Source organism: Parambassis ranga, chromosome 5, assembly GCF_900634625.1.
Source record: "Parambassis ranga chromosome 5, fParRan2.1, whole genome shotgun sequence".
In the NCBI taxonomy this organism is placed as follows: domain Eukaryota; kingdom Metazoa; phylum Chordata; class Actinopteri; family Ambassidae; genus Parambassis; species Parambassis ranga.
The window spans coordinates 12,773,746-12,800,907 of record NC_041026.1 but is presented as its reverse complement, the minus strand read 5'-3'; the positions used below and the strand labels follow the sequence as shown (position 1 = coordinate 12,800,907).

The following is a 27,162-nucleotide window of genomic DNA, read 5'->3' as shown; positions in this document are numbered from 1 at the left end:
AGCGACTGACCAAAACTCTGTTACTCACCGACATGTCTACAGACAGCTACCACATTTCACAGTGTCCGGTAAAGGTGTTTTGACACCGGCTGATTTTTTTTTTTTTTTTTTAAGTGGTTGCCCAAGCAGTGGTTGAATCACAGAGTCAGTGACATGTTGTTTAGCTGTTAACTGCAGTGCCCCGTCTGGCAGATGTTAACCAAATTAAATACTGTCCTGGTATTTACAGAAGAGGAAAAAGCTATAACCCCCCTAACACCTACAACAACCTTACAGATGGAGCCATTGTAGAATTCCCATTTTTTAAACCCGTTTGCTGACCCATACACACCTTGTGTCAGTGTGTTTTTTTTTTTTTTTTTGCGGGGGGGGGGGGGGGGGGGGGGGGGGGGGGGGGGACCTGCTGCGTTGTTTGTTTTTGTAATGCTAAAGACAGACCAGTCTGGAGTAATGAGGACCATACTACAATGGCTGCCACTGTAAAATGTATGATTTGTATAACAGCTTAGTATTTTCACCAGATGAAAAGACGTGTTCCTTCTTCTATGTAAAACTACAGCAATTCAATAGTGAATACCAATAACATTAATAATAAAAAAATCTAAACATTGACAGAGGAAAAAAAATAAACTAATAATAATAATAATGTAACTTCCTCTGTGGAAAAATAAAAACAAATCCAATCCAAAATTTAAGCCAAGAGAGCCTAGTGCAGTCACTAATGTACTGTAAACTGGTCTAGGACGGAGAAAGATAGATAAAGAGATAGATATAGATAGACTGATTAGCTACTACTGTACAGTACGCCACAGACAACACACTCAAGGGTTCAACCTCCACACTTCAAATCCTTTCAGATACCTCTTTGTGCAGGAACACACTCTCATGTGTTCATTTTTTTTCTTGGACCCATAGTTTATCTGACTATGGAAGATGGGAAAATTGTGCTAAGGTGCATTTAAAGGACCAGAATTCTGGTTTGATAAAGGTTGTTATCACTGCATAAAAATGTATGTGTGTTAGTTAGCTGCACAGGAAAGAGGCAGCAGAGAAGCGCTTTAAGGTTCTGTGGCTGTAGATGTGATTATAATTCTTCAGTTTAAAAATTGATTTTCCTATGACAGCCACATTTTTAATTTAGTTTTTTCCTCAATAAAAAGGGGGACAAAGTGTAAAAAAAAAGAAAAGAAAGAAAACAAATACATACAGTGCTTCTGTCTTTCATCTCATGTCAGCAGGGAATAGAAGAACCCTATGGCACATGCCTTCAGATAAGTTCACCCACAGACAGAAATCTTATATATATATAAGATATATATATATATATAAATCATATATATATATATATATATATATATATATATATATATATATATATATATATATATATATATATATATATATATATATATATATATATATATATATATATATATATATATATATATATATATATATATATATATTTATATTGTGGCTACAAAAAGCTGTTTGACTTAAGACTCTATAACCACTTTTGATGATTATCTGTAAAAGTGGCTGAATAGAGGTCAGCCAGCGTTATGACTAGAGGCTGGTGCTAATTTGCCTTTAAACAAGACAACAGTAGTCACATGAATATAGGCTTGTGAGTAATTCAGAAATAGATTTGAAATGTGATGGCTACCCTCTTTAGAGAACCACCAAGCTACTTCCAAAGTATTCCTAAAAGATCTGAAATGTGAACTTTTTTTTTTATTCTTAAAACCCTTATCAGTCCACCAGAAAGACATAGACAGACAGACAGAAAGCTAGCTAGCTTCAGAAGCATTTTAGAGGACAGGAGAGGAGAGGAGAGCGATCTCATGGAGAGCCTCCGCCTCAATCCTTTACATCATGGTTTCTACGATGGTGTGGGTAGGGGCTTTCATCAGGAGACCCTTGTTCCCATTGGGGTCCAGTGGGTAGGTAAGATCCTTAGGGCCACGATGGTCTGCGGGACGGGAGCTGGCCCCACCACGAACTGGAGCGGCCACTGCTTTAATCCTCTGCAAGGTGGGAAGAAGAAGACTCCATTATTGATCTGAGCCAGCCTCACAGGAAACAAAAGCAAACCGATGGATGGTTCACCCACCTCGATGAGGGGCCCATCAGATCGGATGATCTTGATGACAACCACCATGGGGATGCAGATCATGGAGGCCAGGGCCAGAGTCCAACCTATTCCAACAGCCCAGTCAGGATACTGGTACACCTTGTTGTACATCAATGGCTTGTATTTGACCAAAGAGAAAATAAAGCAGCCCTGGAGTAGAAGAAAAACACATGTTTGGTATTTGCCTATGACTATAACACACAAAGCAAACATGACAAAATGACTAATTATAGTTTCAGGAAGCAGAAGAGATGTGCAATAAAAAGAGGAAGAAGAAGTTGAACTCTTGTTGCTGCATACAGAACTGAGGACTCTGTGAAGCTCTTACCATGCACAGTAAAGGAGTGACAACAGTCCAGCTCCATTTCATCCAAGGATTTGGTCTGTAGCCAATCATGTCCTCAACTGCATCATAGAAATTATCAACGCCTGCGGAGACATTTAAACAATTCTTTGCTTAGTAACAGAATCCAGCAGCACCACACTACTACAAAGCCGATAAAGGCAAGGTGGGACTATGTTTGTAGCACATCCCATACACCTTGGTATACTAGTTTCAAAGCTAATAATAAGAGGCACCACCATCCATACACAGAGAGAAGGCTACAGCAAATATGATCTTTGGAGGCATGCAAAAAAATAATATGTGATGCTTCTCATAAAGAAAAATCTCTGCATTCAGAGGAAGGACTACACTCCACTAAAAAGTGCAGGACAAACACTGCATAACATAGTTTTAGAAAGTCTGAGACTTGAATTCAGGACTAAAATGCAGAGAAATCAATAATGTTGTTTTTAATGATGAGTAAATGTAATTTATTGGTTACTATCTGCATGAAATATTTGTATATATATGTTATTGTTTAATAAAATATAACCATTAACCAAAAACAAAACACCAGAGCTATGATGTAAGCTGGCCTCTCAGTTCAGATAGATCCATGCTAAGTTAGCTTAGTCCACAGGCTAATGTTCTATCCTGTGACCGATCAAATAAGAGCTCGACATTATCATACGCACTTGTTTAGAATGTATGTGTAATTACTCTTACAGCCAGAAGGGGGAGACGATGGTGTGGCACAGTAACTTTAAGAACAATAGTTATTTTTTTCTTCTTCTTTTTTTTGGAGATATTACTACATACAGTTTTCACTAGACTCCTAGATTAACTCCTCTCAAATAAATATATTGTGGTACTTACCATATACCCAGGCAACAGCTATACATTCAAAGAATGCCACCCACAGAAGGCACACACCGCTCGCTGCATAGTAGTCAAACAACTGGAAAACATACATGCCACCCTGCAGACAGACAGCAGATGTACGCATTACATCATTTTCATCACAGGTACATTTTCAGTTCCTTTTTTAACACACTTCAACTAGAACCATGACCCATGCATCTGTCTTTATGTGGCTTCCAGCATGTGACCCTAATCAGCTGAAGAAACACCTACTAAACCGTGAACCGACTGTAAATGACATGATAATTGTGGATAAAAGATTATAAAACAGACAACACAGACACTGTGCCACCATGGAAACTGTTAAAAATCATGGGAACCTTAAACTTGAACCAGGCCACCGCTGCCATAAAAAGATGCTGTCATGGTGAGAGCCGGAGGGTGAGAGAGAAAGACCAGAACAGAGCGAGCGGGGCAGGACAGAAAACAGAAAACAGCTGCTGTGAAGCAGTGGATGGATGTAAAAAAAAGGAGGAAGAGGGGGGGCACTTTTATATTTAAATTGAAATGTTTCATTTGTCTGTGTTTCGTAGCATGGAAAATATTTGTTCTTTATTTCAATTTAGTGTAACTTAGCAACAAAGTTAAACCACAGTCTGACATTTTGGCACCTAACAATGTTTATCTTGTGTCTGTCAACACCAGTCCGCTCAAATGTAAACAGAAAACTATTGATTTGGCTCTAATCGACCTAATAATGCTTTCACTAAAGGTCAAGATTTCAAACTTTAAAGGGCGTGAGGGATCGATAGACCTTCCCTCACGGCACTCTGTGCTGAAAAGCTCAGACTGATTGTTACATTTAAAGTGAATTCCTTCTAAGCTGTGCCGGAGAGCCGACACATGCAAACTTCAGTGAACATTACAACTGCAGCAGTTATGTGCCTGTTTTGTTGCATTATGGGTAATGTAGTCCTTCAACGTAACAGGCCTCTGGCTGCTGTATTTACTTTGCATTAGCTGATTTTCATGAATTAAATAATATATTTGCCTATCAGCCCTTGTAATATAAACATAAACTCAAAGAATCAAAGAATGGTACAACATCAATGAATCTGTGTGGTGCAACACATGGGGGGGCTGTCAGCAGCTTCACTTACAGGACAGGTAAGGTGATAAAAAGTGATAAAAAAATCCATGAACCGAAATAGATCAGAGTCGGAGGAAGCAAAAAAAAGATTTAGTAGTCATAAATCAGGTCTACTGTATCTATTAATACAAGAGGAGGGAAGTTCTCATGACTTGACTGGTATAAATAGCCCCGCCTCCCTTGTCATCTCTCCAGGGACTGACACTAATAGCTGTCTGATGGCTGGAGCCTGAGATTTGGTCAGTACTATATGCTGTACAGTAAATGCAATTAATTAATCCTCGATGGGATACTGTAGTTAAGAAGTGATGAATTTGCCCTTTTTTTAAAAAACAAATGTGTGCTGTTACCTTGGTAACCATGGTGAGTCCAAGCAGGTAGCTGATGCAGCAGATGATAGCGATGAAGACCTCTCTGCGGTAACCCTTCCTTAGGAAGGACGGATACAGATCCACCAGTGATGTGATCTGCCCTTCCACCTCCACAAACTGCGTTAACACACACATACACACACACACACACGTCTGGTTTGCCGTTTGTTTTTGAAAGATGCAGCTGTGGCTGTGGTGTGAATCGGAATCTAGTTGCCTAAGCTCACAAGTTTGTTTTCATGTAGTGTGTGTGAGTTTAAATTCACACACAAGTATGTAGGCAGTGTGTGTGCCCACTTTAATGATAAATAATAAGATGGCACATCACATGCTTCTAACCCTGACCAACAGTTTCAGTGGCGCCCTAAAAAAAACATCAGTTTGACAGCTGTCAGCACTTCCTGTGAAAGTTTTACCAACCTGACTGTCGAGGCCAAGCAGCAGCAGCATAATGAAGAAGAGAATTGCCCAGAGTGTAGGAAAAGGCATCATGGTAACAGCCTTGGGGTAGGCGATGAACGCCAGGCCTGGACCTGCGGGAGTAGGAGGAGAAGTAGGGGGGAAGAGAGGGGAGGAGGAAGGGAGGGAGGGAAGGTAAGAGATCAGACAGAGAGGGGTGTGGTGGAAGGACAACATTAGTATCATATGATAAGCTCATCTGATCTGCATCCCTGTGGAGGGGGAAAAAGAAGCCCCAAACAATGGAGACACAGAGCAAGATAGGAATCCAAACTTTAGCTACAACACTAAGAACATGTATGTGGTGTGAAAGCTACAAATCTATCTGATGCGCATCTTTACTTACCACTTTCTTGCAACACATTACTTTAAAGCATTCACAAGGACACACTAGAATATTACAATAGCAGAAAACAAACTATAGTAATGTGAAGTACAATAAAGTAACAACATAAAAAGTACATTTTCTGAGTATCATGTAACTGCAACTCTGTAGAAGTAAAAGAAATTATAAAGCATTCAGCATATACGCTGTAATGGGCTGTATGTAATACATGTGTTGTGTGGAGTTACCAAAAAAAGATCGTACAAAAATGATAAACATTTCAGAAATTATACAGAAGAACCAAACCTCCGTACGATGTGCTTGATTCACTTTAAACTGCCGCTAAAGGTGAAACAAGCACATTTCATTTCAGTATAAGTACACCTACATCACTCGAGCCATTTTGCATCCCTGACTGAAATAAGCATTGACGACTATGGAGGAATGCAAAATGACCATTGCAAAACAGCAGCAGATGCAAAGTGAGTGGTCCAATAAAAAAGCAAACTCAGCTTTTTTTTTTCTTATTTTTTTTGTTTTCTTTTTATGAGGTCTAATTTGACGTTGATGCTACATTGGGAACTGTAAAAACAGAAGTTAAGGAACAAGGAAGCAGCCATAACAGCAAAACAGCATTTGCAGCTGAGAGCAAGATATGTAAATAAATATGTTCCATTTTTTTTTTTGGTAGCAGATTATGACAAGGCATCCAACCAAACACCGCGTTGACTAGAATAAAAAAAATCCTTCCGATCTCTGAGAGGGGCAATGCCCGCAGAACAGACATCAAACCTATACTACCTCAAGAAACCATGCCGGTCCAGTGCCCGACTATTACACACATTCTTTTGGTCAACAAAAGTGACACCGTGTGGCATTTTAGATAGTACAGAGCCTAACCCTAACACTACTCTATTCAGAATCAAGCAGAGTGCGTATGCATTCTTGGGATTGTTGACTAGAGGTTGATACTTCTTAAGTAAGGTAGCAAAGCCCTGCAGCTTCCGGCTGACCACATGAAACATTATTTTTGGAAATAATATGCATGGTGGTGCATTTGGAAGAGGCAAGAAACACTTTCTAAGGCTAGAAAACTGTAACTGTAACTTTGCGTAGCTTCTCCAGCTAGCTGTGTAGCACCAGCCCATTCGCCAAACACAACTGACATCGGACAATTCTGAAAACTGGTTTAGCAGAACTGTGCGATATTTGTATCGACTGGACTGTCAGCACAGATCGTTTGTGAAGTTATAATGTCTACACCTTTGGGGCGTTAAGAGAAGTCACAGGACAAAAGTTTGTGTCTCACCAGAGGTCAAACAAAATGCCTAAAAATCACCCTTTTCACTTCTTTGTGGGTGTGTTAACACCTTTTTTTGATGGTAGCATTAACAGAATGAGTCATCTGTTCATTGGCTTTTACAACAAAAATAAAGAAAACAAGCACAGATGAAATCCTTGTGTGATTCCATCAGAAAAGCAGCCATGAATTCCACAGACAAACTGGGCTAGTTTTGACCAAAAGGTGCACTGTCTCCATGGAAAAGATATTAACGCTTAAGAGTTCCACTGAAGCTTCGCCAAATGCTCTCAATCTCATGTGGCTTCAGAAACCAAAGCGGTAAAACTGTCCTTTCTCTTTCTTTGTGATGTAATGAGACTAGATCTGAGAGGGCTGTGAGAACAGACAGGACAAAACAAATAAGGCTGCTAACTCTCACTGGTGTAATAAAACACAAAATAGAGACAACTAATAATTACAATTAAGGAGCCACAACAATGATGATGTTAGTTGGTTGTATAGAAAATAAACACACCTCTCATTGAATGTTTTAGCCAACACGCTGGCACAAGATGCTCTGGTTACCTTCAGTTCTCTTTCTCTCTCTGTCTTAGCCACAACGGGCTTTATTTTAAGGAGCGCTAACACAAGGATCAAATTTTCTTACATTCTGCATTTGTCAAGTAGTGTTTGATTGCGGAAGCTTCCATATTCCGATGCCGTCATTTGTAATTAATCAGGGAATCCATTCAACTTGCAGGCCAATTCTCTGTTTTTGTGTTTCGTTGCTGTTTTTTTCTTTGTAATTACTGTTGTTTAAATTTTTGTTAACCAGGAAGCAGCGCCCACCATCACTGCCGCCTTTACAGAACCCTCGTACCTGACTCTGCCACATCAGCAATGTCCACCCCTTGCTCTTGTGCCATGAAGCCCAGGACGGAAAATATTGCGAAGCCAGACACAAAACTGGTACCACTGTTGAGGGCTCCCAGCAGCAAACAGTCCCTATGTCACACATATGTCATGAGGAGGATTTGTTAATGAACACACAAGGATCCCGTTACCCCTCCCACCCACCTCCCCTCTTCTCCCATACCGCTAAACTCCCCACGCCCCCCTCACGGAAATCTGACGCCTCACCTGTAGCAGTTGTATTTGTACTTGTTGTAGCTTCCCAAGGACGTCATGGCGCCCAAACAGATGGCATAGGAGAAGAAGATCTGGGTGCCGGCGTCGATCCACACCTGCCGAGTTAGGAGGGGGGGGGGAGAGTTGGGACAGAAAGGCTGAGGCCTGCTGATGATGGGAAGTACAGGGGCATGATGCACACAGTGCTGTGCTTCTGACCCCTCTCAAAACTTACCAGGAGCTCCACTGCTTTCCTTTTATCTTTAGTTCATGAACTGATGCTTTAAAGCTACAGTGCAGAATATAAACCTTTGGTAAGTCATTCTATATCTAAGTCTGTAGGGGCAAGGTAAATATCTTTGTATCTAACAGTATACCAGAAAGACCAAGATCAAGTGGCAACATGTGTGTGTAGCAACATACTAGGCTACAGAAACTAGAAGCCTTGTTGTCTGAAAATAAGGCTTTAAGGCCACAAAGACAGCGGAGAAAAGATTGCTGTCTGAAAAATAAAGGAAACAAGCTAGTTAGCTGCTTGTTTCTGGTAGTCTCTGGCTGTCTTGAAAAATGTCAAAATGTTGAGATTACCGTTGCGGCTCTCAGATGCCTCAAAAATGTAGGTAAGCAAGTGAACCGGCGACACGTGTCAGCAGGCTTTGCATGATAACGAAATACAAAGATTCTGCACTGTAGCTTTAAGCATTTGTAACTTTTTGTCCCAAATTGCTCGAATTCATCCTGCATTACATATTTTATTTTTGGACCTTGTATGACCAGTCAGGCAGACCTTTGACTCGAGCTCAGTGAAGCTGGGTTTGTTGTTCATGCAGCACACCTACCTCTGGGTCCTTCAGGCGAGAGAGGTCTGGATAAAGGTAGAATTTGATGCCGTCAGAAGCACCTGGCAGTGTCACACCACGAATCAACAGCACGATGAGCATGACGAATGGAAACGTGGCTGTGATGTAGACCACCTGTGTGAAGATCACACACACAAACACATTTTATTTTCCACTCTTTAATTTGTCATTTGGCCAAGCAGGTAATATCTCCAGTGCCATTATAGCAAATATGTCTGATAAATGTGTGAACTCTCAAACGTATTTCCTGAATTATGACATCAACAGACCACAGGCTGTCCCTTAAATCAATAGCTGTGTATCAGTTTCTGTTATGTGGAGAGCAGTGACCACACTTGGCCTTGTAGGAGTGACTTTATTACCAGAGTTACAACTTGGAGCAAGCAGAACATAAACATAGACGGAACATAAATCAGGCCAGACCAATCAATAAAGAGTGTTGAGGCTATAAAAAGAGCCGTCTGGAATTGATCGCCTCTGGTCTCGGGGAAAACTGTTGTTGTTGTTGCCGTAGCAGCAATTTAACATGGTCGGAAATGTTCCTTGTATGCATATTTACTTACAGCTGCAATCATAGTACAATACTGTATAAAATGGGTAGACAGTGCAGAAATGCCCACTCATAAAAGGGATATTTTTGTGAGGTGGAGAGGGGAAAGCTAAATGTAACCAGATGTTGAGGGCAGTATTCTCACTGCCATATAGCCTAAAACTCAAACATCATTATCAGCTATGATGCCTATGACAAAAAGCTAACATTTTATTTCATCTGCATATTCTGTAAAGGCTTTTAAATGCTCAACAATGCAAGCAAATGTGTTTGCACCCAACAAAGTTTTAAACACAGCGCACATTGTTCGTGGTAAGACTACAGAAGAAAAAGAAAATCATATGAGCTCTGTCCCGATTTTTTTCACATTTTTTTACACTAAAGATAATGGGGCAAGTAAGTGCTTGTATTTCCAGAAAAAAAATGTGTATACAGTGTGAATGTTTGTACCTTTCCAGTGGATTTGACTCCCTTCCAGATGCAGAAGAAGCAGATGACCCAGACGAGCAGTAAACACAGGGCCAGGTCCCATTTCACAGGACCTATCTCCTCTATACCACTGGTGATACCCAGTACATTATGTCTGTGGCACAAGAGGAGAACTTCATCAAAATTCTCACATGACAGACGACATGAATTGTGCGATTGTGATTATGCAATTGAGCAGGTATGTGTGGGATTTTATGTAACTCACTCCCAGAACTCGGTGACGGGGGAGGTGAAGTTGGAGGCGTTGGCAGCCACCCAAAGGGTTTTGTTCTTGCGGTAGGTGTCCTCGATGCAATGATCAGTGTTCCAGGACTGCTTGCATTTGGCCCAGGGCAGCTCAGGCTGAAAGCACTGAAATACAAAAACATAAATGCACAACTTAATTCTAAAACTGCACTTCAGTGATTGGACACTTCAGGCAGGCAAGTTAATCCTGCAAAAATAAAACATGCTTATTACCACTATATCTACCACTTTGGCTCCACCCATTTTTGGGTTAACCAGAAATTATTTTATTTATTATTTTAATTAGGTGGAGCTATTTCATCAACCTGCAAATGTGATGTAGTTTTTACAATTTTCAACAGACTTGTGCTAACTTTTCATTTTAGGTGCTGTTAGCATCTCTCTTTTTTTTTTACCCAAGAGTCTTTGCAAAACTGACATTCCAGAACAGTGTTTCCTTGATGTTTTCCTTTGCATCTAAGAGGGCTCTGAGCCACCTCAATCCAGACAAATACATGATAAAAGATCAATTTCACATCTTCATTAACAAGAATTGACATTAATAACTTTTCGTTTGGTTCACACTCTTAGTTTACTGATAATTAGAGAGAAGATGAAAGATGATACTTGTAAATCTATTTTGACAATCTTACAAAAACAAGCCCTCTGTTGGGAACCGGTGTCTTAGCAGGTCAAGAACTGAAGTCTACAGTGTAGTACATCTACAATGTAAATCATACATCAATCCATACTAAAGTGAAAAACACAAAAAGATGATTTTTGTTCCTTTTTTCCCTTAAATCTACCTGGAACAGATAGTAGAGGCCCCAGGCCAGGATGACGATGTAGTAGATGTTCAACAGGGACACGATCACAATGGATGCGTAACCAATACCTGCAGAGAAGAGAGGTTTAGGTGATGAAATCCTTATTTCTACATGTAAAGAAGATTGAAGCACGGCGTCTGGACTCTTATTTCTACATGCAATTTGCTGTAGGATTAATGTAGATTTGTTGTCTTTGTGACAGATGAATGACATTTTCAGCTCCATTTAAAAGGCAGCTTTCATCACATCACTGTATTGTGATCGGCCGGAAAAAAAAGGATGTAGAAGTTATGAAACAAGGGTCCCATTTTAGGTAATGAAAACACATCTATCATGCTCAGTAGATAAAAGTCAAAAACAATACACTGTGTTAAAATACAAATGGTCAATAATGATAAACTGGGTCTTAGATAAGATAAAAAAGCTTGACAGAGCTTGAAGGGAGTACAGTTATTTTCAATGGGTGAACCTGGACATTATTTATGTAACATACTGAACGAGCCCGTTTACTGTGTGCTGCATTTTTTTTCTAAAAACATCAGATTGTCATCATAAATATCAGTATAGAGGGGGTATTCAGCCTGCTCAAGGTCCAAAGCAATCGTGTTTTAGTTCTTTAACCTTCAGCTGTGTTGCCCTGCACTTCAATTTTCATCTGACATGTTCAGGAGAGCGATCAGCTGAGTTTCATCATGTCAAACCTGGCCTCGACACAAAGCTGATGGCAAACACAGGATCAAGGCTGTGTGTGTGTGTGTGCGCGCGTGTGTGTGTTCTAGGGTATAAAAGATGAGAAAATCCTGCCCAAAATGAGAACAGGTGTAGGAACAGGGATTTGGATCAAGAGCTGCACAGGGATTAGTTTTAGGTTATGGTCCTCATAAGTATATTAGAACATGTTTTGTATGCACAGACGACAAACGGCCACTCATCCAAAGTAATGAAGAAAGTGTGTAAGTGGTTCTTCACCATCTGTGTCTTAGTGTGTGTGTGTATGAATGAATGTCTTTCACCATCACTTCGTGTCCTTTTAATTACTCAGCTACCAGCATCTCTGAACACACACACACTTGCACAGATCACATGGTACAGTGCTGATCAAACAAACAGATGCATCCCCCTCCATGATGTCACTCTGTGTTGCTCATCTGCTGACCTCGGCTGACCTCGCCTTCCTTGTTTACATTTGCAACTGATCCATTTATTTATTTTTTTCTTCACTTTTTATGTGATGATTAATAATTCATCATCGGACATTTTGAGTAAGATTTATCATCGGTTCTAATAATAATTCTACCCTGAAATCAATACCCTGTTGTTTGACTGGTACCATCAACCACAGCTGGAATACAGCGATGGTCGACGCCACCATGTTCTTCCTGTTATGTCAGCTGTAAAGACAGAATAAAGGACTGTTTGTAAGCACTGGGAACATTTCAGCTTAATAAAATAATACATTTATCCCATAATATCATAATTTAGCATTTCTTTTCCACTGAAATAAACAAGACATATTCAGTTGAAATGATGACTCATAGTTTGCTGCAGGATCATGTGATAATTTGAGGTTTTGCAAAATATTACCAGTTGCCTAGTGATAGAATCGAAGCCCACCAGTGTTACCTGTGTATTTACTTACTCGGTCATTCAGTGTGTGTTCATTCATGGATGCCAAGACCAACAAAATCATGTTTGTTGTTAGAAACAGCTCCTGTATGTGTGTGTGTGTGTGTCTGATGGAGATGGTGTGGACAACCTCTGAACTGATAAGAGTGAGGTCGTCACTGAAACCTGAAAATATATAGGTGCTGCCACAGACCCCAGCAGTGACATGTAGTTACATTTCTTGGGTGTTTCATATCAGGCCGTAATATAATATGTAATATGTGATATTTTTCACACACTCTCTAATCTGAGTTTAAATACATCAGGATGAAAGATGTAGAAAAAACTATGTTTCAGATTGTCGACATTATTTGTCTCTTTACATACTATCTTAAATCATTCATATTCTTTCCTTCTTTTGTCTTTTGTGTCGCGTCTTTTATAAATCCTACCTAAAAATCTGTTGTATTCACAGAGTACAACATAAAGACCCTTTTCAACCCTTGAAAAATAAAGATGTTGGCAGCAATAGTTTGCACAGTGGTGCCTTTCCTCTCTTTCTACTCATCTTTTTTTGCCTCTCCATCTTTCCGTTCTCTCCTCTTTATCCCTCCCCCATTTTCCTCATCTTTATCAATCCAGCTGTCTGCTCCTCAGATCTCATTGCTCAGCTTCTTTTCTTTCGCTCTCTCTCTCTCCCTCTCTCCTATTCGTCTCTCTGATGTGTCGCTGCGCTGTTGCCGTAGCAACGTGTGATTCGGGACACTCTGTTCACAGTCGTGTGTGTGCGAGACAAGGAGAAGATAATGTGTCTGAAAGAAAGAAAGAAAGACCATGTGTGTGTGTGTATATGTGAAAGTGAGAACAGCAGCACAAGTAAATAATTAAATCAAGATCATAAAACAACACACAGCTGCCCAGACGAAGGGAAGGCATAAATATTGAAAAAGAAAATGGAAAGGAACAAATACTCCCGAGTGGAGTAGACAGCGATGAATACATTAACCTTATTCAGCTGGTGATGAACAGGAGGAGAAGAAGGAGGTGAGAAGAAAGAACAAAGGGAAGAAAATATGATGGAAGATGTGCAATAAAAAGGAAGAGTGAAAATAAAAGAAAATTAGAAAAAAAATGGGTTGATGAAAATAAAAGATAAAAAATATGAAATATCAGAGAATAAAAGGTGAGAGCGATAGAAGGTTAAAGCAGAATAGAGGCCTCAGTGTGTTGGTGTACCAGTGCAGGCCTGGTTGCCTGGTAACGGCTGCAGGGTAAAGTCTGATTGGAGGAGAGTCTGGTGTGACTCAGCCTTATGTTGCACAGCCATTCCTCTGTGAAAAACAACACAGGTCTGGAAAAATTTTAAATCTAGAATTGGACAGGAAAAGGCGGATGACGGCGCGCCTTGTGCTCATCGCTCAAATGATAGAGTTATCAAAGACTAGGGCAAGGGGGGGGCGGAGCTACGGTCCAAGGGTATTCATTAAGATGATCGTAGATCATCAGATCAGAAACTTAATATTGTTATATAATATAAACCTACCTTTTATGTCAATATTATTGTTTAACATGTGACTTGGGAGATGTAGCTGGACACAAAGAGCCATTTGAAGGGCAGTAAACATAAATAAAATGTCATTGCCGCTCTTATTTACACATCCTGCACATTATAATGCAGCTGAGTCACATTTCTGGTCATAGGGTGGATGCTAATCCTTTTTCCGTTTTTGGTCTCCCACTTTAGCTGCTAAGAAAAATGCTCCAATATTCCCAATACCTTTTTGCTAACTGTGCCACAGTCCTCAGCATGTAGCTCTACCTGTACCAGATCTACTGTATACTAATGCCTGCTTTCATCCAATTACCACCATTCCCTCACAAGGGTAAGGTAATCAAATTCAAGGTAGATGAGGTACACACCAGTAAAGATGGGGCAGAGCTTCTCCCAGCAGGTGATGCCACCCTCGGAGGTGAACTGACCAAGGGCGACCTCCAGGAAGAAGACTGGCAGACCTCCGCCAAACAGGAAAATGAAGTATGGGATGAGAAACGCACCTGGACACAAGATGAAACATCAGTGTAAAAACAAGTTGAATAATAAACGCTTGCATTTCAATAGGGCTCTTGCACGTTTCGTGCTCAGGCCCTAATTCCAATCATCTCTGCGAGGTTATAGGCATTTTAAAATTGTATTCCATGGACTCACCTCCACCATTCTTATAGCAGAGATACGGGAAACGCCAGACGTTTCCTAAACCAACAAAGCCGCCAGCCACAGACAGAACAAAGTCCAACTTGCTGGCCCACTTCTCCCTCTGCGGGTGTTTGCCCTCTGCTTCGTCTTCAGGCCGGGTGCCAGGGCTCTTACCAGGAGATGGCTTCAGAGTGTCCTTATGGAAGTCCTTCAGACACTGAAGTTTCTCTTTTTGAGCCATTCTGTAGAAACAGGAGACAAAAAAATCTTATCATTTTAAACCTTAGTATTTCTCATCTTTTAGATCCTCCTTAAATTGAGATTCTGCAGCATGTCAAAGAGGAACACAACCACACTGGTCTCTGGTTCATTTTATATCCATGGAGACATAATAGCATTTATTTAAAACAGAACACAAAGTGGTTGCTCTTCTTTGCTGTCAATCAGATGAACATGTAAACTCTTGGCTTTATTGATGGCTGCCATCTTCCACCTGTGGCCACAGACGGAGAAGGACACACATCACAGCCATACTGGAAACCATTTGAAATGATGTTTGTTATAGATGGTTCCATTTTGGATTGCAATCCTAAACTACTGGCCTGTGTGACAATACATGCAAAGGGTGACAAAAGTCCAAAGTAGGAGATTAGAGAGGGTGATTCATGTTTGGTTAGGTTAGGGAGCAACAATAAAAGCTACATCTTAGAGCCACCTCATGTTTTGTGAGACCTTATTATGAAACTATAACATTTGCTAGCAGTCAGTATAGAAACGGTAAGACTCCGATTCTCATTCCTACTCTCCTGAGACTGGTCAAATGTCTCAATAACAAAGCAATCAGAGTTATATGACTGTAAATTTCCACTTGGCAATGACCAGGAGAGCGAGCAAAACACCAAGTCAGGAAGAGAGGCAGACATACTTAGTAGTCAGCAGATGTCTGTCACATTGGAAAATGTCATATCTTTATCTGTTTCCATCTGCCAGGCTGCTGCGCCCTCAGCTTTGTCTCTTTGTCTGCCTTGTTCATTTATTCATTCACTCTCAATTTGACTTTTGGCAGGATATTTAGAGATGGCAAAGCTTCAGATAAATCCCATGTGACTTGTTCGGTCATTGCCTCTAGACTTTATGTCAAAATGATTCAAAACAGTTTTTAATCTGACCATTAAAATAAACTTTATTCATAGTTTCCTTTTACCTTTTACCTATTTGTGTGACACAGTCTTTGTGCTATCTCATTGCATGTCTGATGTTCCTCAAGAAAAGTTAATGATTTCACAACCGCACACATTTGTTTTCATGACTAACTTTGGATGGATAATAATTAATAATAAAGAGGAACTGTAGCACTAGCTTTGCCTAAGTGTGCGTGTAGACCGCGCACAAGTATTTCCTGCATGGGGAGACAATGGACTCCATTAGGTCTATGATAACTGTTAACAACAGTAGATAAATGGAGGTTGTAAACCTGCAATAAAACACACGAACAAACCCAGTTATTAACGGCTAACATTTTGACTTAAACAATACATTTCAAAACTAATAATGCCCACTCACTGACACGGCATACAAGTCCCGATGGGCAATCAGAAATAATAAAACAAACCGTTGCTATAGCTGCACTACAAAGCAACAAGCGTTGCTATAGTTACACTACAACTGCGCATGCTCCGCAGTTGCGTCATTCCAACGTATATATACATACATCCAACAGTCATGAACAACTATTACAGTCAAACACATAACACAGTACCTTAAACGTCCCACACCCACATTAGGAAAAAGGTTGGTTAAGATACCCAACTACCACATGCTAAATGAGACATACAAGGGAATTAGTAGGAAGTAAATTAGTAGGAAGTAAATCATTAAATACAGAAATGTGCATCAGTTAATACAAGTTAATGTTTGTCAGTGACCTTTATCAGGTTCATGAAAGCTTTTATAGCCACGTCTTTGCACCGGTAAATGGCTGTAGGACATGTGGGCTGATCTATTGTCAGAAGGCCAGATTTATTAAAAGTGCCCCATCACCGTGATGTCTGTAGGAGCAACGTAAGCAGCATGTGACGTCATGATGTCAGCTCAATGAATTTTTGATGTTAAAAATAGAAGTATAAAAGGTGGCACAGACTCAAATCCTGGGGATCACCACAAGGTTGGAGAATGACATTGGAGCAAGCTATCAACCAAACACTGCATGCCAATAGAATTGAGTGGATTATGGTGCAGAGGGTTCTGACGTAGGCCCATACGCACAACTAAGTCTCACAGCTATTTGATGTCCACCTCTCTCTTTGTGCACTTGCATACACAACTCCTCCATGACCACAGAGAAAGACCCAGCAGCTGCTCGGTTGGTCAAAATAATCCTGCCCCCAGTAGTTGCTGGTTCTAGACATTGCACGAGGTAATAATCATCAGAACAAGGCTTTAACAGGACAATTCATGGTGTCAGTCTTCAAGCTGCACACAGCTACAATGAGGAAGCACTAGACGTTACAGTCCTGTTTTGAGGCGCTGATGTTCTGATTGGCTGGAGTTAGCCTGTGATAGACAGATGGTTCATCCACTCCCTTGCCAAGTATTTTTCCTCCACAAAAGGTTTCCAAGGATGACTTCCCAGATGGTTGTGTGTCACAAACCATCTGCTGTGTCAAGTTATTTCAGAGTGGAACCGCTGCTCCTTTGTGTTGAAAGGAATCTGGCATCTGATACGGATGCTTCCTTCATGCCTCTCGGTTTAGGTGTTCAGGACTCATTGAACTGGACAGAAAGCCCAGGGCAGACCAAGGACATGATGAGGGCTGGTTTCTATCCTACTTTTCCTGGGAACGCATCATGATCCCTCATCGGACGAGAATGGATGATATAATAGAAGGGTATATGTAGTCTACAACAAATCTGGACCCATATAAGTGATGGAAAATTCATGTAATTCAGCAGTTAGCATGAGCAGCTGGAGTTGCCAAGGCCGATCAGTCCATGAAAACAGCACCACCCGATGAAGCTCAAACGGCGGATTCCCATTTCAAGTAGAGTGTTTTCTTATGGATGTTATGAAGGCAATAAAAGCCATCAGAGTGTGATCTCTGGAGAGCTGGATGGGCCGTGGGAACCTCAATGAAATAAAAGTTAAGGCCAAAACTCTGGTGTGAAACAGAGACTGATTGTCTGGTGCTGTGTGTGTGTGTGTGGGTGATCACTGGACCCAGACCCTGGACTAGCATGCAGTGACTCCAGAACCCAGCCAACAAAACACACACACACATACTTCACTCCCACTTACATAACACACTCTCCTATTTTAAGACCATGTACATTTCCACTGGGCTGACCGCCTATTAAATCCAGTCATCTCCCCCCCTCCTTCTCCTCCTCCTCCCCCTCCTCTTCCTCCTCCTCCTCCTCCTCCCCCTCTGCTCCACATTGCTTAAACTCCTTCCCCATCCCTCCATAGTTTTTTCTTTTCTCATCTTCTCCCCATTTTTGTTGATATTACAAATTTCATTTTAGCAAATAGGGTTATTCAGGCCACATTAGTTTGGATTCATCCTGTAAGAGTGACAAATGAGGATATTTTGCAACTTTCATTGACCAAATAATCCACAGCAATCTTTGAAGGTAACTCTAATGCACTTCCTTCTTTCTCCCACACACGTCATTCTGCTTCTTCTACTCTTTCTTCAGCTTTCCGACCATTTGCCTCTTGTGTCATTTCCTCATCGTCTCTGCTCCTCTTTCGTCCCCATCATTGTCGTCATTAACACCCCTTGTCCATATCCTCTGCATCCTCCTCTGTTTCTCCTTCTGTTCATCTCTCTCTTTTTCATTTTAATTTATGTCACTTTACATGCTCCATTTCCCCAGCCTCATCTCATCTGGCTCCTTTTATCCTCAACATCCGTCCACACACACACACACACACCTTTTTGTCCCATTTGTCTCACTTTCATTTTATAGAAATAAAAATGGAAAGTAAAGATGGGAAATGGAGAGAAGAGTTATGGGAGGGAGGCAACAAAAATGGTCAACTGAAAGACAAAGTTGAAGAATGAGTAAAAGGTATTAAATGTAATTGATAAGGTGAAAGTGAAAAAGACACAGGGTGCAAAAGGCACACCTAAAAAGAAAGGAGGGACATTCTTAGCATCAGTTGCTAAGAATTTGCCACAAGAGGTGACAACATGTGACAGTGAGAGTCACATGCTGATTAAAAAAGATGCTGCCAAAAAAGCTAAAGACAGCATGACTTTAGACAATAAGTGAGCTAACAGTGTTAACAGGAAGTAGAAAAGTTAACAAAAAAACTGCATACCTGACAGTTTTATCTAGAGTCAACAGTCACTGTTGGGTTTTATTTTTCTGCTTTTTAGAAGTACAGGTTACAGGAGGTCAGGATGATTCAGTTCCGTATTAAAATGACGCACCCTGAGATGAGAAGGGGGCTTTTGTCAGGCTCAAACTGTGACTTCAGTTGTTAAGAAGCAGTTTATCCTGTCCAACATCCCCTGCTAATTTGCAGGAATGAATTCCATGCTTGCTGCAATATTACACCAGGTCCTATTACACCCCTGTATTTATCTAGTATCAGATCTGTGAAGAGCGCAAACTGCTAAGTTGGGAATTTCACATGAATCCTGTGGAGTCAGATGATCAAATCCTTGAATACTCTGTTGCTATTAAGTCTGAGTCATGAGATTCTTTAAAGACCAACAACAAAAGAGGGACTGTGCTGAATGTGTCCGCATATGGTCCTTGGTCAGCATCAGAATATCATAGGAAGTCTGATAATTTGTACTCTTTTTCTATTACTTTTTCTTCTGCTGAGGACAAACTGTCCAAGGACCCACTGGTTTCTGAAGAACAGGTTGAAAGTTCAGTGCTGAAGCTCCAGCTGGCGCCATCTTGGCAGCATCCGAGTCTGCTGAATACACTGAAAGAAGCCCAGCACAAGTGGAACTCCAATGATGTGACATTGCAGACATTCAGACTCTTCATTTCGTTGACTTGTGGAACATTCCAACCATCTTCGAATCGCATCCCTCAAAGAATTTGGTGCAGGTTTGCCTTCATAAAGTAAGAAGACCAAACTGAACGTTCTCTGGTGTTTAAAGGAATTTTTAGTTGGATCTCCAGTTGTGTCCATTTCCATCAGTTTATTCCACCTAAAGTGGAATAGGTTGCATTAAGACCTGCACCTGCCGCAGGGATCCTTTGCAAGCTGCGAAAGATTGAATTTAAAGATGCCGCTGAAAATGCTGTAAAGTAATTGGTGGTGCTTGTGAAGGGTGCAGACTCTGAATTTAATCACGTTTGCCTTCTGCAGTAGACGGTTCTGTTCAGTTGCCATGACATTATAGAACGCCTTATCTTTAACTTCACACTTCAGGTTGCTCTGATCATCCATCGCTCATCTGTTAGGTGACGTTATACTTCCAACATCTACAAGTATTTGAGGGTAAATACTGTGTAAAGTGAATTTGTGACTTATTTGCTTTGTTCAGGAGTTTTTCGACAGTATCATTCAGTCTTCATTAGCAGCTGAGTTGCTTGAAAAGTGCTGACTGTGATTTAGAATGAGGTTTTCCTGATGATCCCTATTGATGCAAGCGTTTAGAATAATCAACCATCTTTTGATGATACCTGACCCCAAGGGGGTGCTGTTCTGCTGAGACATAGGAAGCTGGCACAGAGCAAAAAAACATGTCTTGACTGCCCTCCACCTAATGAGGTAACTAAGATCCAATAACTGTTTTCATTAGCTGCAAACTACAACACAATTGTATAAAATCATACAAGATTAATGGGGCAGCTCTAATGACGCCGACGACATTGCGGACAAATGTGACTGTGTGTCAGGTCTATGTGGGTCAGTGGCTCACGCTGGTTAATATGTACATTGGCAGCGCCGGAGTCAAGAACACACAGTCATAAAAGTTTGACAGCAGCTCAGTGATGTTTTTATTCAGTGTGTTAGGCCCCCGCCACCCTTCTCAGCTCTCATTTGGAGAAGCAACTCTGGGAATGCTGCCGTGAAGTTGGCTGAGATTTCACACACACGCACACACACACACTTTCCACTAACCTCAGATTACTCACTTAATAAATCATTTAGCAGCAAACAAGCTTGCAGTCAGCCAGCAGCTTTCAGCGCTGCTTTGACAGACTGATGTGAGGACAAACAACCGTTGCTCAAAGACTACCACATTCCAGGACATTTTCACTTACATAATTTGTCCATTTTGACACAACAAAGTGGTTAGCAAAACTACACAATCTGTGCAAGCCCTATAACATCCACAGCTGTAAGTCTTGAATTTTTCTCTTGAAATATCTTGTTACACAGTATGAGAGAGCCAAAGGAGGGTTTACATATGAATACAGATCACAGACTCTTCACGCTTGTCTGATGTGCTCCCGTTTGCCTTCTCATAATCACAACCGCACGTCACCAGGTGGCAACACACAGTCACACTTGGAAGATGACTAACCAAAAAAGGACAGCATTAGTCAAACCCTCTATGTGATCTGGAAGTTTTCGAACATCAGCTCAGCAAGGACTCTACCAGATTAGATTAAACTCGAGGCCACACAAGCGTGAGCATAACGTTTTAGTTTTATCTGCCAGTCAGCTTCACTCAGCGGCGAAACAACAGAGAATCCTTGCCAACTGCACCCAAGGGAAACGGTCCCACAAGTGTGATCCTATTTGTTTTTTCCTGCCATCTTCTACAGTTCCCTCAAATGTTGACCAAGTGTGATTGTTTATCATGTTTCAAACAGTACAACTTTTAACATCAGCTTTTCATGGAGTTGTCAGACCAAGAGAGCTATCAGGCTTCAAACGGAATTAAAGCATCAATTTTGTAGCACATCTGGATGCTTGGTTATTAGAAGATCCAGTTTTGAAGTACCTGCATATATTTTCAGTCTTCCAGTATAGACGCCTAGATGTTTAGTGAGTGAAACACATTCCATTACAGGTTTGCTTGACTCACTGAGTCAACAACTCTGGGTAATTTTCCGAAATTGAAACGGATCCAAAATGGAACCAAACATACTTAAGCTGCTCTCATTAACCCCCCCCCCCCTCCTTTTTTTCTCAGCCATTACAGGACACAGGGGAGTCACATATTAACTCACAGGACACTAACAGACACCAGAATGAATAGCCACTCAGTGGAGAAACAATTACATTATGTTCAGGGATGCATTAAAAAAAATGAATGCAGCTATTCATGCCACAGAAAGAGGTGTTGAGACCATTTACTTTCCCAGTAATAGGCTGGGGGTCATTTACTTTTCTCACAAAATCTCCCCTACATCGTCACAAAAAAAACTAAAAAAAATTAGAAGAGAGGAAGCGAGGCAAAGGTAGAGAGACACTAAGAGAGAGAGAGAGAGAGAGAGAGAGACTCGTGGTTAGGAGAAGCAGCGCTCAGCAGCATCCCCGCCTCTCAACGCTCCGAGCGCTTCACTTCCCCTTTCTTACATACAGTTCAGCGACGGAATTAATCGAAGCAAAATGATGACAAAGAACACTAAAATGGGCCAACGTGACACTTCCAGTTCGTTTGCAAAGCCTGTACATCTATATGGATGGAGGGAAATGGCCAAATGAAAGAAACAAAGACTGTCTGTACGCACATCAAACATAAACCTTTTGTTTAAGACATTTTTACGCACGCCTGTGTTGATATCCTGTAACTGACAGATGGAAGAAAACACGAGATTTATTTTTTTTAAATGAATGAATGAATAAATACAAATAATAAAAAAAAACGCCATGGTGGATTTGATGCTTTTAGTAAAAGCGTAAATCCACCAGTGATCCTCCCTGAGCGCAAGACACCCCGCGCCGCGCCGCGCGGGGGACAGGAGCCTCCAGACAACCCGAACCTACATCGCAGCTTCCTCACCAGGAAACCCATCCCTGCACAAGTAACAACCCACAGCAAGTAACAAGCAAATGCCACATCACAAAACACCTGCAACTCCTTCAAAGTACCGTGCAATTTAAATGTTGGCCATTGCACCTGGTTTGCAAGAAAAAAACACTCATTCATCACAAGAAGACAGAAATAACATGTGTGACATTATACTTCTGACAGAAAGCACAGAAAAATGAGCAAAAGCACAACAAGCATCCTTCCAAGAATTATACTTAAAGACAAACAATGAGGATGTCGTTTCTTCTCTATTTACCTGCTATGTTGATGTGATGTTTTGTATTATTTTGTCCTTTTAATGTCCTTTGAGCCGCGGTCCCTTGTCCGTTACTTTTTGTCCGTGTCCTCCTGTGTCCGTGAGACCGACTGAAGGCTGGACGCGCCGGTAGCCAATATTTTAGCCTATTTATAAGCTCTCTTAAAACATGAAGACCACAGACAGTGGAAAATCACCGGCCTGCCTCCTCTCAGAGCAACAGGAGAGCCGTGTCTGTGCTGCATTCAGGGCCCAACCAACAGCATCCGACTTTTTCGTAAGTGCGTGGAGGAAACGCAAAGCATCAGGTGAAAGTTTGTAAAATGTAAAGCGTGGGTGTTTCCTTCAGCGGCCCGTAGTTGCTAATAAAATATATATCATTAATTTGCTTATAATGTTCATTTGGAAGAGTAGTCGACAGATGGGCTAGCGTTGCTTTTTTCCACAAACAAACACGATAGTGTTTGGGCTATTCAGTGATAGGCACGCTTATTTAAAACAAGATATCTTTACCATTGATTATTTATATTTACTATAGGCTGTAGCCTGTTTATTAATCTATTAACTTAAATGCTCTGCTAAATATTACAGAAATGTCGCTAACTTTGCTAATCTGTGATTTACGAGCATTACTTGAACGCATCGTTAAGGAGAATTAAAGTGACAGTTCCCCCCCGCACATTTACTTGGTATCTTGACGCTCTCTCACGGGCGCACGCTCAAACTCAAAAGCGCGGTCCCGCCTCCCCCCCCCCTCTCTCTCTCTCGCTTCCTCCCTCCGCCACCCTATGCGCGCACCATGAACCGAAGTGCACGAGGCGGTGTGAAATAAACTGTAGATTCTGGTTTCAGGTCTCTTCAACAGAAAATTATAAACTGGTATTTCTCACTGTATTGATTATTTTCATTGGTGTTTGTTGTTTAATATTTTATGCATACATATGAACTTAGTGGACATTACAGTGACTTGACTTTCACTATAATGTTGTCTAAGCTGCTGGATGTATTTGTGATGACTTAATAGTTCTTAATGGTTTTATTAATGGTTGCTGTGCTCTGTCTTTCAAAGGCAACTTTCATGGCTTAATGCAAATCATTGTCTATGTCTGTGTGTCTTTGAGCAACTGGTTTTGCATGGGGAAGAGCTGGATGGAGGGGGCGAACAAAACACAGTAGCATTCTGTGGGAAACAGCTCTAAGCAGATCTGCAGAATTTACAGGTAAAGGCTATAACGTCCCTTTGGCAGTGATGTAAACGCAATAATTTGTTGAATCAATTCAATCTCCAGAAAGTAGTCAGGTCCAAAGATCCACTTACTAGAATCTAGTTTATGGATTTAGCGTGTATTGTGTGGCTCCAGTGTGCAGTGATTTAAACATCAAGTGGACACACCCCATTTAAAGTAGATATCCTGGATGCCATCAAGCCTTCTGCAAATCTTTGCTATTTCTGGCACACATTGCATCTTTTTCTAATCATGCAGTGCTCATACACTGGCACTGAGTTTAAAAGGGACCAAAAAAAAAAAAAACGGGAAACAGTATGTTGAAAGTGGCAACTAGAAGGTAAAGAAATTGCCATCAAGACACAACAATCCTTCATCCACCCACTAGTGTCAAAAGAACACAACAATCTTGTGGAACTATTGAAGCTTAAGGGGAATCTTTTCAGTGAGGGACCATGAGTCAGTAACCATGGCGAATTGAACCCTGTAAAAAGTGATGCAGGACTTTGTCACTCAGCACAGGTGGTTACATTTTGCCATGATGACCAGACCACTGTGCATCGATCTGCTTTTTACACAGCTTCTTTGTAAAGAAAGCAATAATTTAACTACCTAAATTTTTGGAACAGATTGGACATTGGATCCTTATCAAAGCAACAGTCAGTTTGCTGTTATCAACAGTGATAAATGTAGTTGTCAAGGTTGCTACGCAACAAAAGCCTGGTATTGCGACTCAGAGAGTATTATTTAACAACACTTTCATAACCTTAACAGTTAACACCCTGCCCCACCTGGGTCTCTGAAGGACGCAGCTTCCAGACACCTATCTTGTTTGTATTCATGGAATTACATAAAAATAGCACATATCGATTGTTTAGCAACCATCCTTGGAGGATGTTTTATTGCACCGAAATCAAAGAAGCTGTGAATATTTACTGCGCTGTGAAGATAAGCTGAAATATAATGGTGATGTTTTACTGCTTCTTCTTCTTCTTCCCTCCTGCACTGCAATGTCAGGTCAAATTTGCATGATTTGCACACAATTTCTGAGTTACCATGGAAATAAAGACCAGTTGATATATTTGAATACTTGGACTGACATGGTAATGGTTGAGGAAAAGAGCAAGCACAATAACTGCCGCTTGTTTACATAATATCTGATACTGTAATAACAAGGATTATCCAGATGCTCATTGTGTTGCTAAAGGCAGGGCTACCTTTAGGGGTAATACCTGAAAAATAAACTCTTCTTATGACACAGTTACATTTTGTATGGTTTAAGTTGAATCTCAGCTCCTGTGCTTTTACTGGCTGCTGTGAAGAATTCTTGTTCTATTTACAGTCAAAATAATTTCACCTCACCAGATTATTCCCATAATAGGCTATCTCTAAGGGTGCTGTGTTGACAGCTAGAATTAGCCTTTGCCCTAAAAACTCTTTCTACCTACTTCTTATCTGGAGTCCTTGACTGGTAAGTCACCCCTCGACTGTGTTTCTTTCTTTTTTTTCAAACACTACCTCTACTACTCTGTTTACTCAGTCTGCATGTAATGACTGAGAATGACCTCCTCGATGTATGTTTGAGGTTGCTCAATGGAACTCAACTGTTATTAGGATGTTAATATGTTAATATTTGCAAACTAAACACAAACATATGATGTCATTTAAGTCATAAACTAATCAAATTGTGCACAAGCAATGACTGAACATCACCCCTCCCCTGCCCCCTGAGGTTTTTGTCTTAAAAAACGGAACTAAACAACAATAAATGTTGTGTACATTACATAACGAAGGTCTCGGGGTAAAGAAGTCAGTGGTTGTCCTTGTCAATGTGAATGTGTATGATGCAGAGTCCCAGCAGAAGTAGTTTAATTAATGGGAACTCAGGAGTCGGCTCAGCTGTCTGTAAATGCTTTACAATGTGAACATGAGATGTTTCACCACATGACATAAAACAGTAAAATGTCACACTAATAAACATGTGTGGCCACAATAATATAATTCAGCCTTCAGCTCCGGTAACAGCTTGAAAAGCTTCCAGGGTAGAGAAGGCCAATAAACCTGACCTCCCTGAGAGATAATAAGTGCAATGTAGTGACACTCATATAACACGTGAGATCCTGTAATATGCCACACAACTGTAATGAGTATTGTGGGCTATATATTGCAAACAATTAGCTAATAGTGGTGTGTGCACTTATGCAAAATGCATGAATAAATGTGGAATATGCATCAATATTCTGAATTATATTTGAAGAATTCACAGTCCAGTGCTACTGAAAAGGCAAGGATTTAGCAATAGCTTTTGTTTTTGCCCATTAAATGTTATTAAAAATAATTCAAAGAGCACTGTGTCATGTGTGGCTCAGGCTACTTATGACCTGAGCTGATCCATGACCTAAAGCAAGGGTCAAAGACAGAGCGTTAGTGTTTGCTGCTTTCTCATGCTGTCGGGGATAAAACGCTCTCTGAGCTCAGGCACCATCATATCCCCCAAAACAGAGCTTTATCTATTGAGAGCAGTGTCCATGTGTTGCTAAAGTTAACCACAGATCTGGCACAAAGTCAATGATGGGCTAAGGCAGCAGGCTGATGATAAGTATTCTATCTATTTGTTAGCTTTGTAAAAATGTATTTAACTTCATAACATTTAAAACAAATAAAACGTCAATAATAATATTAACCCAGATGTTGTGCACTTTGTTGTACTGGGGTCTGTTTTTGGACGGCAGGATATCTCAGCCACTGAGTGGGGCAGAAACTGATAACTTCCACTTCAGGATGATGAACCCGTTGACCTTTCTAGTGTACATATAAGGGGTGATTGATAAGTTTACAGCCTAAGGTTGAACTAGATAAGTTACACCACTCTTGTTGCAAATATGCACAGTAATGGGTCTGAAGTCAATAACGCTTGATGTATTTCTGTGAACACAG

General features: G+C 40.8%; 1 protein-coding gene across 1 annotated transcript; it reads right to left on the bottom strand.

The window, feature by feature from the left end:
* Positions 1 to 1,467: 1,467 nt before the first annotated feature.
* LOC114436119 (sodium- and chloride-dependent taurine transporter-like) lies at positions 1,468 to 23,235 on the bottom strand. The gene is made up of 15 exons (XM_028406220.1): positions 23,000 to 23,235; positions 14,798 to 15,027; positions 14,512 to 14,646; positions 10,966 to 11,054; positions 10,140 to 10,285; positions 9,896 to 10,028; positions 8,875 to 9,009; positions 8,048 to 8,151; positions 7,788 to 7,912; positions 5,262 to 5,374; positions 4,821 to 4,958; positions 3,336 to 3,438; positions 2,463 to 2,563; positions 2,114 to 2,284; positions 1,468 to 2,027 (listed from the first exon to the last, which is right to left on the bottom strand). Exons 2-15 carry the CDS (start codon positions 15,024 to 15,026, stop codon positions 1,869 to 1,871), a joined length of 1,881 nt encoding a protein of 626 aa, XP_028262021.1. The 5' UTR covers position 15,027; positions 23,000 to 23,235; the 3' UTR covers positions 1,468 to 1,868.
* Positions 23,236 to 27,162: the final 3,927 nt, after the last annotated feature.

What these genes read in the sequence shown, in the direction of transcription:
- LOC114436119 (XM_028406220.1), bottom strand. Translation starts at nt 15,026, where the DNA reads ATGGCTCAAAAAGAGAAACTTCAGTGTCTGAAGGACTTCCATAAGGAC. An exon ending in GCTCTGCCCCATCTTTACTG is followed by an intron (nt 11,055 to 14,511) that starts GTGTGTACCTCA and finishes TCTTCTCTGCAG; the next exon opens with GTATTGGTTACGCATCCATT. An exon ending in GAGTCAAATCCACTGGAAAG is followed by an intron (nt 9,010 to 9,895) that starts GTACAAACATTC and finishes ATCTTCACACAG; the next exon opens with GTGGTCTACATCACAGCCAC.